This window comes from Catharus ustulatus, chromosome 1, assembly GCF_009819885.2.
Source record: "Catharus ustulatus isolate bCatUst1 chromosome 1, bCatUst1.pri.v2, whole genome shotgun sequence".
NCBI classification, from domain to species: Eukaryota; Metazoa; Chordata; class Aves; order Passeriformes; family Turdidae; genus Catharus; species Catharus ustulatus.
Window position 1 is genome coordinate 57,780,448 of NC_046221.1, and position 16,369 is coordinate 57,796,816.

General features: G+C 35.9%; 1 protein-coding gene across 5 annotated transcripts in view; it reads right to left on the bottom strand.

The window, feature by feature from the left end:
• POU6F2 (POU class 6 homeobox 2) overlaps positions 1-12,363 on the bottom strand; it is a 335,879-nt gene extending 323,516 nt beyond the window's left edge. For 3 of the 5 annotated variants that reach the window (XM_033078340.1, XM_033078299.1, XM_033078277.1), the window contains exon 1: positions 11,999-12,121. In XM_033078340.1, coding sequence (XP_032934231.1) covers positions 11,999-12,103 — 105 coding nt within the window. In that variant the 5' untranslated portion in view covers positions 12,104-12,121. Of the gene's footprint in view, positions 1-11,251; positions 11,445-11,998; positions 12,122-12,314 lie in introns of those variants that run through there. The other 2 variants (XM_033078314.1, XM_033078307.1) reach the window with 2 other exon arrangements.
• Positions 12,364-16,369: the final 4,006 nt, after the last annotated feature.

A 16,369-nucleotide genomic window follows, 5' to 3' on the forward strand; every position in this document is an offset into this window, starting at 1 on the left:
GTACAAATACTGTTTTCCTCGTTTTGTATGTGTGGATTTATACGTTTTAAAGAACTGAGAAATTTTGCCAGCGAGATTTGCCAAAAGAAATTTCTCTGGGAACCTGCCCCATGGGTTTTCTATTTCTGTCTTTATCCCTAACCAGGTCCAGTCCCCTTTCCATTGTTCCTTTCATCTAGGTTTTGTCCACACACAGGACAAATCCTCTTCCCTACTGTCCCTCATAGCTCCAAACCTCTCTTGGATCCACTCTTCCTTCAGGCTCCTGCTTCTCCATGCCTTGTCACTCTCTATCCTGGTTGACTACTTGTGCATTTTTTGTCTCACTCCATGTATTTTATCTTCCCTGGCTCTTGTCCTGTCTTCATTTGAATCACACATTCTCTTTTCTCTATCCTTTATTAATATGGTAACTGAGTACCTAGAAAAATAAAGGGTCCCTGGTGTCACTGCTGCCATTTCCCAACATAGGCATAGTGGGAAGCTAGAATTTCAAGGGGCACAGAAAAAATCTGATACTCCTAAAAGAGTCAAGAAGATATGGGCTTTACTTGGTACAATGAATAGGATAAAGATACTGTGGAACTGGTGCTCATGGAGTTTGGAATTGGATGGAGTTTTTCATGAAGCACTTACACAAATACCTGTCAGATGTGACTCAGATAAGCTTATCCTGTCCATGTGCAGGTGATTTTCTGAGGTTCCTTCCTGAGGTTCCTTTTTCTGTGTATTTTTAGGGGATATAACTATTTAGAGTTCAAAAGTAAACACATACCAACTACATTTCTCAAAGGTTTGGAATATAATCAAGCGTGGGTGGCTTGCCACAGGATACCTGAAGAGATACATCAAGCCCAATGCTCCTACTCCTCACCACATACAGAGTTTTGCTCTTAATTATGAAGTTTTTTTAAAATTGGCAATAATATTACATATTTCTCTATCTTCATTAGGAACCACTGAAGTATTTTGGCAGAAATTGACTTCAAAAGTATTCAAGAAGAGTTAGCCACCAGGTGGAAATACTAAGACCAGCAGCAAAGGCCTTAAAATAGGAAACATTGGGCTACTGCAATTATAGAAGGTTCTACAAGTTCTGCCAATATTTTTCCCTTAGGCTCTCACAAAATGGGGAAGCAAAGAGAGAAATATCTCACAACTTCACAGAATCCCTTAAGCCTCCTATACTTCCATTTAAAAGAGATTATGAAATAAAATGGAGTAGGAAGCTCTTCAAAATTTCAAAGGAAACTCTTGTGTCAACACCAAAATTGCTATTTTAATATTTTTTGCCATGTCTGACTAATTTTAAGGTATTCCTCATTAGCATAACTGTCATTTTTTGCTTTGCTTTTTTCTCTTTGCTGTTCTTATTCACCCTTTGACTTCGCATTGAAGAATGCAACCTGAAATAGAAAGTATAGGAAGAGGGAATTTAATTGACATTAATTCCTATGAATTTAATTTGTTTTCTTTTTCACTAATCCAGGTATACTAACTTAATAATGCTCTGGAAAGATACATCTTTGTAAAAATCACGGCGAACAACACTGCAGCCCATGGGGTAAAAAAAAAAAAATAAAAGAGAGAGCTAGATTAAGCCTTTTGCTTAATCAACTAATTTTAAAATCAAATTGATTGAGAAAGCAGCTCTGACTACTATGGTTTGGGTAGTGCTCTCTTCCCTCCCTTTCATGTTTTCATCATTGACAGCAAAGATATAGATGGAGGCCAATAACACAGGATTTGGACCTTTCACCTCATCTGTTAATGGATATCTGTTTGAAACTAAATAAGGCTTTCTCCTTCCTCTTTTCACCAGTCCGATTTCTGCCTATCCCTTTTTCATTTCCATCTGAAAAAGATGGAAATTCTAGTCCATTTATTTGGACTCTATCCCTATTTACATCAAGGTGGGTTTCTACCATTCATCAAAATATAAAGGAACTTTAAAGTGTGCATAAATAAATTACTCTTACAACCCACTTTTCAGCTGGTTTGTACTTTCAGATGGTATAAAGAAATCCCAGTATAAAGTAGCATTAGGCTACTATCTCTTTCAAGTGGTTGAACTTCTCAAAAAAGATACATAGCAAAACACAAGCATTACAAAAATGGAAAATAACCACCATTTTTTAGTGAATTTTTTCTTTTCAGATGCCAATTTCAGTCTCGTTTTTCCAAAATTAAAGGAAAATGCATGAAAGTTTTTTAGTTTGCCTTGCAGGGTTGATTGGGAAAAAAATTAAAAGATCCATCTGGAGAGACCATAATTAACATCAGTCAGGATGGACCACACTCGGCTTAATTTTAGTGTTCTTCTCTTTTCCTTTCTGTACCTTCTTTCTGGTTATTCTAGGAATCCCTAATTATTCAAACATTGTAGACTACACTGATAAATTTTCTCATGTAAAGGCTTCTGAATTTGACAGAACAAACTTAAAGGCTGATGGTGATCCTGTTTGTCCAAATGTAACTGTTTAGCTCCACAGATTTACTTCTAATGAATCCTGGTAACTATCAAATAGAAAAGAGACCCCCAAGAAGCCATCCTGAACATGCTCATGTCAAACATCTGTTAGAGGTTTAGTATGCTTTTATTTATATTCTTAAGGAAATATGAGGCCACTTTGCAGATTTTTTTTTGTCTTTAAATTAAAAGTGTAACTGAAATTCACCTATATACCTTAATGCTTGTTGTATCACAAATGAATGACATCATGATACCATAGAGGTAAAAAAAATCTCAACACATTGGCCAGATTAAAAGCACAGGTTTTTGGGCAGTTCTTAATTCAATAAAATGCTGTGGTACTTCATGGTCAGAAGGAAATACGCTCTCAGAAGCATCTGTTTCTTCTGTGTCCTTCATGAGAGTCAAAGGGTACTTTACAATCCAATCCAATGCTGGATATAACCTTTTAAATAAATAAACTGTGGTTTAAGGATTTAGAAAGCACTAGATCAAAGAATGTAATCTTTGAGATCTAATAACTACAGTGATGGGTCTAGCATAAGGACATGAGCAGAGTAGAACAAAGGTTTGCTGAATATCCACAGTGCCTCTTGGGTTAAAATTCATTGCAGAGTCACTCTAAATCCCTAGTTAGGGGGCAACGCTAAATTTCTCTTCTTGCTGAAATCCAGTATGAACTTTAAAAATAAACAGAAAACAATACATTTAGGGGAAGAAACTCCAATCTTCAGCTTCTTTTGTGTTGCTGTTTGACTATTCAAAATCCAGGTTTTATTTGCCAAACACCTGCCAATTTCATTTTCAGCCTCCAGGTTTTTGGCTACACACCCCAATACACACACACACACGGATTTCTACTCTCCAGGATTAACTGAGTGGAGATGGAGAACTGGTTTATTTTTCTCCAGCAGTACATATCTATATCCTCTTGTAACCAGAGGAGATCCAGGCCTTTAGTATTACATTGTCTAATGCAGAATGTGCTGCTCATGTGAGCTTTCCCAGTAAGTTGTGGAGATACTTATGGATGTGCTCAAATGGTTCCATGATCACCCTTTAAATAAACAATAGCACCAAAACAAACAGATAGCTGTGTTCAGAGCTATTGTGAATCCTTCACATGCTGTTTTAGAGGACTCCAAGTTTGTCGTCTGTCAGGCTTTGAAATTGTAAGTGTTTCTCACCAACTTGCACACAAAAAGTTTTCTTGCCTACTTTGGCAACAAGCTGGAGCAGGTGCTGAATACTGCACACAGACTTCTGGAAAAATCTTGTTATCTTTATTTCCCACCATGGACATTACAACACACAAACCATCACTTCTGCCTACTGCTCAACAAGCATCTTGTCAAATCTAGCTGCAAGATTAAGCTTCCCCAATTCTGAATTCAATATTGCAACCCTAAGGACATAAGAATCAAACTGGAACATTCTGGGTTTTGGAGTTGTTTTTTTCCTTCTTAATGGACAAAATTGTTTCTGTTCCAAGATCATAGTTTGCCCTGACTATAACGATAAATCACCATGACTGACACTAAGCAAAATGAGTTTGGTATTTTCTGATTTATCTTTCCACATTAAAAGCCACTTTTACGTTTGCCACAATTTTCAACCTTTCTTCCAAAAGATTAGAATTAAACAAATCAGATATTATTTCTGCTTTGTATTATCTATTTGAAAAATGTGAAGCACATTTTGTACACAGAAAGGGATGAGTGCAACAAAGAGAAGGTAAGATTTAATGGCCAGCAATATTGCAATAACTCTTGGTTTCCTATAGCAGCATAACTCTTCTTTATTCCAGATTATATTATTTCACTGGAACACTGCCCTACTAACAAAGCCAGGACTCCAGATGCATTCAGCACTTGGCAGCATCCGGTTCTAGTAGCAAAGGTCATAGACCCAAATATCAGACTTTACCATTATCAAAATTATTTGCATCTTTGGCCCTTTTTTGTTTTGGTTTTGGTTTTGTTCTTGTTGTTTGTTTTTTGGGGTTTTTTGGGGTTTTTTTTTGTTTTGGGGTTTTTTTTTTTTTGTTTGGTTGGTTTTTGTTTTTTTTTTTTGGTATTTTTAAAGGTGTATTCAGTAACAACCAGGAACATTTCTCCATTGTTATAATTTAAAAAAATACAAAACAATGACAGCCTTTAATGTGACGTACTGTGAAAAATGAAATCTGTTGCTAGTTTACCTCTGATAGGAGACAACGTAATTTTAATTCATAAGCTTGAAACAAGGATGTGAAACATTCTAGTCATTGATATTGCTGTTTCATTCTTAGTCTGTCCTGCAAATCTATATTTAGGTATTTATTTTCCCAAAAATAAAAATAAACGATGTCTTCCAGGAATGGGCTAAAGCCATCAGCTTTTTATTCCGGTAAAATTTCATTGTACTTGATACACAAGAAATGTTCGAGAAAAAACCATGTTAGAGCTCTGTACGTTGGATTTGTAAGCGAAAAACCAGTTAGACATGTAAACAGTTTAGTGAAAAGTACAACATTCTGATACAGAAGTATCACCATATGTCTAACAGCAGCTGTGTAATACTATTAACATGACTTTCACTGATTTGCTTGCAAAAAACCCATGGTCTGTTATTTTCCATTTCTTGAAACTTGTTTCCATAGCAGAGGGTAGTTAAAAAAAACACTTTTGTCTTTTATTGTTGCCCCTGTAATATTTCCTTTTTGGAGGTGCCATTCCATAACTGGATTGTGTCATCCAAACACACATGAGTCCAAGATCCCTGAAAATGCTAGCAACTTATAAAATAAAAGTTACTTCAACACTTGGAATCAACAACTGAAATAGCACTAAGGTCCATTTTAACTTTTGCCTAAGGTTCTATTCTCCTTTACAATGCCCTTCCCTATTTGCAGATTCAGAACTCCATCCTGGAATGAGTCACTTTTGGGGATAGATCATATTTAGCAAGAAGGTTTAGATAACACTCACTAGAAATATCACAGGGTCAAAAATTACTCTCTCAAGTGTGATTTTGTCCACTGCTTGTCAAATTATTGGATATTTTTACAGTAAGGTGGGAGAGGAAAGCCTGCCAAGACAAGACCTATGTGTTTTGACAAGACCAACTATTGGAGTTCTGCCCTGTAAATCCTCATTCACACATGCAAAGGACATAGGGCAGCTGCACATCTACAGCAGAGAGCAAGATGAATATATGAGGCCCTCATCTCTGAAAAAAGTGTCTTCAACTTTAAGTCATTAAACAGTATCAATTGCTATTACTCATACGAGTAAAAGTTTGTCAGAGATAGTTTTGCTATATATAGCATGACATATACAAATATAGATAAAACAGGTTTATCAGAAACTACAACATCTATCCTAAACAGCTTAGGAAAATTTAATTTTCATAATTCACCATGTAAGGATTTTTTAAAATCAAGATTTTTGCATATCCTCTTTCTCCCCCCAACCTTTGTTTATGAAGCTTTCTCCCACTACCTCTTTTAAGAGTGGCTAGAAATTTAGAACAGTCCCTTGATCTTCAAAATTTTCTTTTGATCTAACAGTTAGATAAAGCACTACTGTAGAACAGCACTACCAGTCAACAGAGAATCAGCAGCAAACATCAACTAATATTTTCTTTTGAAGGGAAAGTACTACACATCACAGAGGTTTTGCAGCCAACATCGAAACAAAACCCCTGAAGTGATAGTCTGTTTACCTGTATCCTTGATATCCTCAAAAAGTAAGCATTCAAGACCCTTGAGTTACTATCTTTATTCCTAATATCCATTTCTAATTGTAAAAGAGTTTGCATAACAATTATTTAGTTACTATTTAAGCCAGACTTTGTTGCATTTATTAGCAGTAACAGTAATACAATAGGTTTGTTGGACCTGTCAATTGTTATATATATGTGAGGAGTTCCATCAAATTCAGTATCATTCTGTGCACTTGAAGGTTTAGCAATTGCAGACTTCTTATGGGCTTAAGTGATTTGCTGACCAACTTTTAAATACATGCTTAAGTCTAGATAAGTTTAGTGAGAGAGACATTTGCATATATTCAAAATTTCCTGCTCTGAGGTTCTTCCATTTTTAAAATTTCAGAATAAAAAGCTACATTACTAATGTTGCTGAACAATGTAAATCACAGGAAAAAAGAATATTTTGTCATATCTTCATCTAATGTTGAGATGCGGTATACAATTTCTCTTCGATTGTCCTTTTATTTTCTTCCATTTGATTTGCAGTTAAGATCAGAGAAGAAAAATAAAAGTCTTGTTACAGCTACAGGTCACTGTAAGATAAGAGGCTCAGCAGTCACTTCTATGCACTGTACACACAAAAATGGGCCAGACTGATATTTAGTTTATCAGTCTAGAATCTAGGAAACATAACAGAGGTACTTGAATGTAAATGCATTGCCAAAAGATAATAATCTACATCACTGGAGGAGTGTCACTTGTCCAGCAATTTAAAGGTCATTTGATGTACTTCATTTTTCTCTTACAATTAGAATATAGTGAATATACGCAGAGTCCAAATCACAGCTTTTCTTTTTTAATTTGACCTCTTAATTGGCTGGCCTGACCCACAGATGAGACAGCACAATGGTACAGAACAGAAAAGAATAAAGAAATTAAATAAGAGAAAAATACTAAAGATGTTTTTAGAAAGCTGATTTCAATTAAAATCCAATTTTGGTGTGAAAAGAATAAAAATCATTTTAAGTATGAATCAAAATGATAAAAATTCATCTTTTCTGCTGTAAAAACAGAAGTCAACAGAAAAATGCATTCTTTTGCTGGAATCCAGGCCTAGGACCAAAGAATTTACATATATTAAATTAACAAGATCCAAAGTCCTCTACAACAAATATTTATACTGTAAAATATTACAGCCACATTCCTGCATCTCCTTACAATAATAATTCTTAGGGACACAGTATTCTAGAGAGTGTATACAACAGTGGGTTTCTGCAAAGATGGAATGCTTCATTATCAGAGTACCAGTTTGTTCATAAATATTAAAAAGTATGGTTTTGAAGTTTTTCAAATATATTTCTTACTGTTTACATTGTCTCCCTACTGCTGAAAAAAACAGTCAATGTGTACCTGTCCATAGGTTTCTCCCTCACAGTTTGAACTGCAGAAATCCACTGCTGGTGACTTAAACTTTGAGTACAACCTTTGTTCTGATTATACAGTGAGCAGCCAAGGGAACAAGTAGTCTGGCCTTATTTATGCAAGTAGTCATTCTTACAGAGATGGGTCTAATTCTTACTTGAAAGAACAGGATTTGTCCCAAACTGCAGACAAAAAGGCACAACTCCTTGCTGTCTTATAAAAGTGGGTCCTAAATTTACATGTAATATGGTTTTTTCTATTTGTATATGTTCTAGGCAATTCTTTGTATTAGATTAGAGCTGGAAACAGACATTTCAAGAGAAAAAGAACTTCTCTACTGCTACAAGAACAATCATGTAGAGATTGTTCAAGACAAAATAACATTATATATCTGACCTTCATTTGGTAAAAATTAAACTCCTGGATACATATTAGTTTGCATTATAAAACAACACTGACAACAGATTAAACTTCTGAAAAGTGACCAAAAGTTACAAAAGGAATGGCTTCTCTAAAACATATTCTATTGTGGTTAATCATGAGGAAGAATGCAAAATTTTTTTTTTTAAATGGCAACAAACTGAAACAGAACAGAAAGACCCACACTGGCTGCAGTAATGTATCAGATTCATAAACTGGGCTTCAGAGAACCCTCTGTGGGAAAAGAGCATGTTTACCCTTGCATAAATAGCTTTTACTACATGGTGAGATCATATGGAGGATACCACTGAAATACAGAAACAAACACGCTAAACTTGTAGAAAGAGAACTCAATAACTGCAAACACATGCGTATTTGAAGAAGAATGTTACCTGATTTGCTTCTCTCAATATACAGAATCTAATTTAAGCGGCTCCCCTCCCCTTTCCCACTTTGCTATATTTGCAAGAACCACTGAACACAGAAATGTGCAGCCAGCCTGGGCCCTCAGGCTGGTGGATCAAGATGGCAGGCTGGCCTGGGCTCCCCTGGGGACAGCAGAGCCAGAAGGGTGATTGGACACTGTGACCTGTCTGCATGAGATGAGACAAAAACAGGAGGGCTGTAATGCTGATGAACTAACCTGTCACTCACAAGCTCAGGTCTGAAGGGGAAAAAAAAACTGGAAAGAAAAAAGAATAAGAAAAAAATATAGTAGAGGTTTTAGAAAGTGACAAGGCGGATACATTACAACATCATTGGAATAATTAGATACAGTTAATTACCTGTTAATTCAGATGGCTCAGGATATATAGAGAATATGGCACAGGTAATAGTTTTTATGAGAGCAAAACACAATGAAGAAATAATGGATATTGCAGTTTGGCATGCAAGGAAGGATGCTACAGACTATTGCTGGCAGGGATCAGGGTTTCATGCCAAACACTCCAGTTATGAATCAAAATCACAATGAGCAATGAGCTTCTAGATCTTGACACACAAGGCAAGGAGGTTGTTCTTCAGAGTACTTGGCTGTTTTATTGCTTGCTTGGGGGAGGAAAAATCCAGAGGGAAGATTCAGAAGCAATTCTGCACCCTGGACCCAGTACACCCAGGCGCTGAGTAATGGTCAGGATTGTAGCACTCTGCCCACCATTGCCATCACTGTGGACTGGTGGTTAAAGACAGATGAAATCCAGATTTTTTTTTTTAAAAAAGAGGTCCAAAATGCATTGAATGATGAACAAGTACCTGGTATTGAAAATGCCTTTAAATCAGTATGCTTCTGCTATTCCATTTGTGTCATACACAGACTAATGCTTGAACTACAAAAAAACTGCTGGTGTGTCTGATCTTTATTGCATCAGGTATATATGTACAGTTTGGATTTTTAATTAGGCAAGTTCACATTCCATTAGCAGTAAACAAGACTGAATTTAGAGCTACATCGGTAGGATTAGTAAAAAAAACTCAGTCTCATGGTTGGAAAAAATACAATGCTGACTTTAAAAGGTCAAATTTTAAACATTTATCCAATTTTTTGGGTTTAGAGGTTTGAAAGTTAACAAAGACTTTTAAGAACTTTTTCTATTAGTGTCAGGAAATAAATGTCTCTTCGAAAAATATGCAACTACTAAATACGCAAACCTTAACAATTTATCAATACAAAATAGAGATTTACAATGTGGAAAGATTCTCTGTCATAGGGCTTGCCTTTTGAGAGTTATTTTCTCTTAAAGTTTATATAGAAAGTCTGTCTATTTTCAGCAAAATATGATAATTATACTGATTGACCTGAGATCCCTACATTTTAACTAACTCTTTTATTATACAACCAGAAAATGCATAATTTTTAATCAGAAAAAAGTATTTTTAAACTTTTTATTCTATCTTAACACATAGCTAATAACAACCGAACACTGGACAATTAATAAAAACAAAAACATAATTAAAAATTTTGTGGATTTATGAACACATTTTGAAGAGCACACTTACATCTATGAAATGTAAATATGCACACATGCTGATCTGAAAAAATGTTTGCAGCACCTAAGACAGTAAGTTTCAGAAAAATAACATTTATAAAGTCTAACACAGAAAACACACAGAAGTTAGTCACCTAGAATACCTAAATTTATTTTTAAGTACATGTTCTTGCTCTTAATTTTAGGAAATGAAATACGCTAATACATACTATAAACATTTTTTCAGACATTCACTATACTTTTTTCAATTCATTAAATATGGTATGTTACACACAGAAAAAAAATCCTTCTACCATTTCCAGCCTCAAAACCACTTTCTGGGAGTTGGCAAGCCTTAAACATAAAATAGCTAACTTACACTTTCTTACATGTGAAAACAAAAGTTACATTAAAGGCATATTACAAGCTTTTAGATTTATAAAGATTTCAGGGTATATTTTCTGTCAAATGTACTTGCTCAAAACCTTGCCATTTTATCTGCCTTAGAATCATTTAGTATATTTCTGTAAGACTGAACAAGTAAAACAAAAAGGTAATTAACAGTCTAAAATAATATTTTTGCACAATGTAGTACTGGCAAGTATGCCCCACTTTTTAGGTATAAGCCAGCCTAATAGAAAGCTGTTAATGTTTGGAGGACTTTTAATAAAAAATGCATCTTCTATTTTTAAAATATTTAAAGCAATAAAAGTCTGTGGTAAACATGGTATTACATATTTGACATTTTCTGCCCAGAAATGCATTACTATGTACGATGGTATTAATAAACCATGTGCTTTGAGGGACTTCAGTGCTTTGCCATAATTTAGTTGAAAACAGTGTGTAGAATGCGTATTTTTCTATCATCATATCAACATATAGAAAACAAATACTATGTCATCAGCTCAGCAGCATGCATTCACTATACTGGAAACATATGCAAAAAACCACAAACTTTTGAGAGTTCAAAAAATACCCTTTACCAGAGACTGATTTACAAGTCAGTGGTTAATGAGAAAGTGTTGAGCACTTAAAATTTTGTTATAAAAATAAAAACAGGCACCCTCATCTGACTCCGACTGCTTTCACAGGAAAACAGCCCTCCCTGTACATCAGAACAAAATAATTTCTTTCCCCACTTCAGGTTATTATTTGAAGCAAATGAAAAGACAATGATTCTTCTCTCTTCTGGCTAAAGCTCCAAACAGCATGGTTAAATCACACATATAAAAACTACAGACTTATCAGAAATCACAAAACAGAAAGAGAAGGACTCACTGACCCATTTGGAAGACAAAGACGACAAAACGGAAAAGCTCTAAAAATCAGCTTGTGAGGCCTTTGAGAGATATTCTTCTGGCATTTCATCACAGCAGCCCCAGACCAGTTCACTTCCCTGGATACAGGGAGGGAGAACTAAATAGAGCTGTTTATTAAAGCTGTTGTGCTGGATTGCATTAGGAAGCACGAGCAGACCACCTGGACCTTTCAGATTGTGGCAGTGTTTAATTTGCAGGCTGCCCCTCTGCAGCAGCAAAGACTACTACATTTACCAAGCTCAATCACACATTATCTGGATTAGGAGTATAAGAAGAAAAAATAAAAATAAAAAATAAAAGCCACAGCATCTAGTACAGGAATACAGTCAATATAAAAATAATGAACAGCATTACAAATAGAAAGCAACTCCCCAGCAAACATAACACTTTCACTTCTCGGTTACTCTACTTCAGCATATTTAAACAAAATAAAACAGCAAATTAATAAATACATTGATTTGGTAAAGCTTAGACTGAATTATAAATGGGGTTTATTATAAGAAAAGGATGGTAATTTAGGTTTTTCTAGTGATTCCCTGGCCAGATTATTGTGTTTCTTTTGCCTTTCTCACTTTCAGTACTGCACGCGCTAGTAGCTGAAGATACAGATAGAAAGATGGTACTGTAAATATGAATTATGTGAATCATATGGTTAGACCCTTGTGAAAAAAAAAAATAAAAGGGGAGTTGAGAAATGGCTGACTCCATACCTGACCAATTACAGCTTGCATGGTCCCTGTGTCCTGCTGAGCTGAAAGATCGCAATCCATCATATGTAGTCTTTGAAAAGGAGAATGGGGGTTTCTGGCATGCATCTGTCAATCAACTTCTGCACTCACAACCATCACCAAAAGCAAGGGAAAAAAGTCAAGCTGCTCCACCAAATAGGATGAAATAGTCATGTGACCTTCAGCACACTCACACACATACATACTTCCATAGAACGTATGAATTTTCTGCAGATATGAAATGACATTGACAAATACCCAATACCAAGTAAATAAAGTGAGACAAACAGCTACTCACCAAAGAGAAAACACTTGCTGTAATCTTCAGCCTAAAGATTTAATATACCTAAAAGGTGTTTTTAACTGAGTGTTTTCTTTAGAGCCTAAACTTTTCAGATAAGGTGATATGATTTTATATATGCAGACAGTGGTCAGAACTTTAACCCCTCGCGTCCTCTTGCAGCCTCTATTTTTGTTCCCTCCCCCCCCTTTATACTTGTACTTTATGGCTTTTTGAGTTCTTGATTATTTTTTTATTTAAGTTTCTCTTGTGTCAAAGTGAAGTGGCGTGTGTTGCCTTCCTTGGATTTGCAGAGATTATGAGAACTCGACAGAAAAAAAATTGCTAACAGGAAAAAAAGAAGCAGGGGCTGAGAAACCTGTGTCTGTATTCACAAGCCAAAATATCTCACTGCTTTACTCCACCAGAAGTCAAATGTTTTCCTTACTGAAAATATATATTTAAGTATTAGTTTATGCAAGCTATGATGAGCACTCAAAATATTAAATATTCAGACTATGTAAATCCTACTTACAGAATCCTTTCCATTTTGAAGGTTAGCAGAGTTTTGGTTCATTCACTGCTCCACTGAACTGACATAAAATGTTGTTACTTAGGAAGGCAAACATTACCATTTTTTTTTTAATGGAAGCAGTTTGTTTCATATATCTCCCCCTCTGAGTTAAGATTTGCAAGAATTTCCAAGATTATTTTTTATTCATGTCAAAATATATCAGCCACTCGTCTCCAAAAACTGAGTGTCCTGAACGACATGCTGCAGCATTGATTGCTGATACGTTATTGGCCAGTGATTGCTGAAGGGTGACATTAATGTAACCTCGTAGCACTTTAACCCTTTGAAGATCAATACAGTCCTCTGGCAATATAGTAGAATAACAGCCCATGTACTTTTTGCTATATTACAGCTTCATATAAATATTAGTGCATCTTTCTGTCCTTCTCAAATTGCATTTTGGTTACTAGTGCAAACAACACACTTTGTAAAGGATGTCAGAAGCAAAAAGGCAGAATAAGAAAAAACAGTCTAGTCTCTATGCTTAATCTAACATACCCTTTTCATTTCAGTAAGTTTCTGGCAATATTTTGACATTATTATTTCATTTTTAAGGGCATTGAAAATATTGATCTTAGCTTTTATGGTCAAAGAAATGTGAGAATTCATCAACAATATTCTAATTGTTGGCACTTGCCAATCTAATATTTACTACCATATAATTTCAAGAGTCAACATCCAGAGGTGTTTGGAATGTGATGGAGCACATGTATATGTGTGTATATATATATATGTGTATGTGTGGATATACATATATAAGTGCATATGCATACAAGTATGGAACAAATTAAATGTATATTGAGGGAGTGAGGTAGACAGGGAATATCCAGCTTACTTTGCATTCTTTGAGTTTCTACAATACAATTATTTTTTAAATGTTAAGAAAAAAGAAAGGAAATTTTGATGCATATTTTAAAAATTAGAAATAAGAACAATTCACACGGAGATGCGTGGGGACCCAGAAGTGTTCCTAGGACAACAAAACATTTTATCATAACAAATTTTTCAGATCAAGCATTTTTAGAAAGATATACAATATTAACAATGAAGCGTTGCCTCTGGGAGGAGGAAGGAGAACTTGAAATGTTGTTTCCAACATCTGCTATGCATTTCATTTATAAACATAATTAAAATGCACCATTTGGGCTGAAATCTTATCTGCTTCTTACTCATGAAAGAAAATACACTGAACTAATACCTTGGTCTACCTTCTGGTCAGCTGAGAATTTGCTGCGGTCTCTTCCTGCAGGACAACTCTATGGAAAAACCAGGCAGCATTGTGAAGGCCATAATCAATATCCGTATCATCGCAAGCAATTCAAAATACAACTGGTAAGTGGGTGAGTGAGTAGAGGAGATTGCCTCAGCTGTCTCCAGGAAAACAGACACGCTAAAATCAAATGCTGCACATGAATTTAAAGGAAAGTTAAGGATGTCTATTTTATAGTTTTTTCTTCAGGAGGAGCCTTTCTGCAGAGAGTATGCACAAACACCTTTCAAATTCCTTTAACTCATTTAAGTAACTAAACCTGGCGATTAGTACTGTGGGGTTTTTATTAGCAGAGACACTGACATACACATTTATTGCAGAGCAACAAATAACCACATTATTGTATGCACACAAGTCTGCTGCACCCTTACACACCAACAAACCAATCAGTAACTTGCACACAAGATTGGCAGAGCGGCAAGAGCTCTCTCCTTCCAAAGTGCTACCTCTCCTTTTGCCATAATTAACCTACACTTCCAGGAAATGCCAATCTACTATCTAAAATGCAAAACAACATCCCTACAGCTAATGCCTCTGCGTAAATTACAGCACCATTGTTAATCTGAACAGCTGCAAGAGCTTCCTCTGCTGCTGCTGGAGCTGCCCTTACCTCTGAGGGGCTGGAGACCTTTTCCCTCAGCCAAATCTACCTGATCCTGTCCACAGGGGGTGCACAACTGGTCCCTGGGCACTGTTTCATCTTTGCATCTCATCCTTCAGGCCTTCCACTAGCCAGTTCCTAATAGGTATTGGTCCCATTTTGTCTTTTTACTTACTCTAAGAAATTATCTCCCTAACATCTCCCACTCCCCCTACTGCCTCCCCTGAAAACACACATTTCCTTTGCTGTTGGAAAGGTGATTTAGCTCTCCTGTCAGCAGTCAAAAAGGTGGGGGAGCAAGATAGTGCCTAATCTGCCACAGGGCAGACTCAGATGGAGAGCAGGGTGCAAAGGGGAACTTGACTTGCCAGGTTTGCTCTAGCATGAGCATCTCGAGGAAAATTATTGAAAGACAGAATGACATACTGCTTACCAAGGAGCTGTGATGTATCTCCAACAGAGACCTTCTGGTCTCCTTTGAAACTTTTTATCCATGGGTCTCCTTCAGCATACCTGAGAGAAAAATAGTTATGGAGTCACAGCTATCTATGACAGCTATGCCTTCCTACATGCATGCTGCTTCAGCATGTGTCACAAAGGGCCACAAATGTACCTAAAATCATCAAGAGAGGGCTTCCACGGAGAGGAGGATAATTTATCACTTAATCTTTGACACTGCAAATTCAAGCCTGTGTTTTGAGTTGCACACGGAATTTCTGGCAGCCAGAGAAAGTGTAACACTGAATACCTTTAACTGCAGTACACTTTCCCTGTTTAATTGAAACAATTTTAAAAATAATTTTAAAAAGGTTCTTTTGTACTGAATAATGTGCTTGATTTTATATCACAGATACATAGCTAAGAATTTGTGAAAGGAGTATTACTGTATAAAATAATTTCTCTCCTGTCTTCCAGGAGAATATATGTTTCCTGGGTGGCAAAACCTAGTATTTAGAATTATACAGCAATGCAAAACCCAATTACTTTATAGCTAAAATGTGTTAAAACACATGACCATTTTTTAATGCTCATTATTTATGATTTTCTGTAGTTCATTCCTTCACAAACTAGAAGCCTTTTGATCAACAGAGCCCAGGGGTTTATTAAAATACGTTTAGGCACTTGTTCATATGCCATAGTAGAACTTGTAGCAGATTTAGTGAATTGAGCGAGGCACTCCTGCATGTTACAGCATTGGTACACTAGGGGGACTCTTTTTCCTCTTTTCTCGAGTGACAGATGCAGGGCACTGACAGAGCAAGCTGTTGTACCTCACACTACAGGCCCTTTACTCACCACTTAAACACACAAGACCCAGTCTTGCCCTCTTTGAAAATTAACAAATCTAATTCTAAACTGTCAATGATTCTTCCTCCCTCTCTTACTCTCTCTATCCATCTCTGCCAAACAGACACTATATGGCATTTTGCATCTTGATTTTCATGGATATGTGAGTGGGATTTCTGTATGAGTAAATTTCTGCTGAATTTTACTAATTCCAAAATAATTGTTTTGTATTAGTAGACAGTAATGGATTATAGTTCCTGCCTCTGCAAGCCTATTTTGGCCAATAACTTTTACATTTCAGAAGGAATTTTGCTATTAAGAAAATCTCTGGCGCTTCTGAT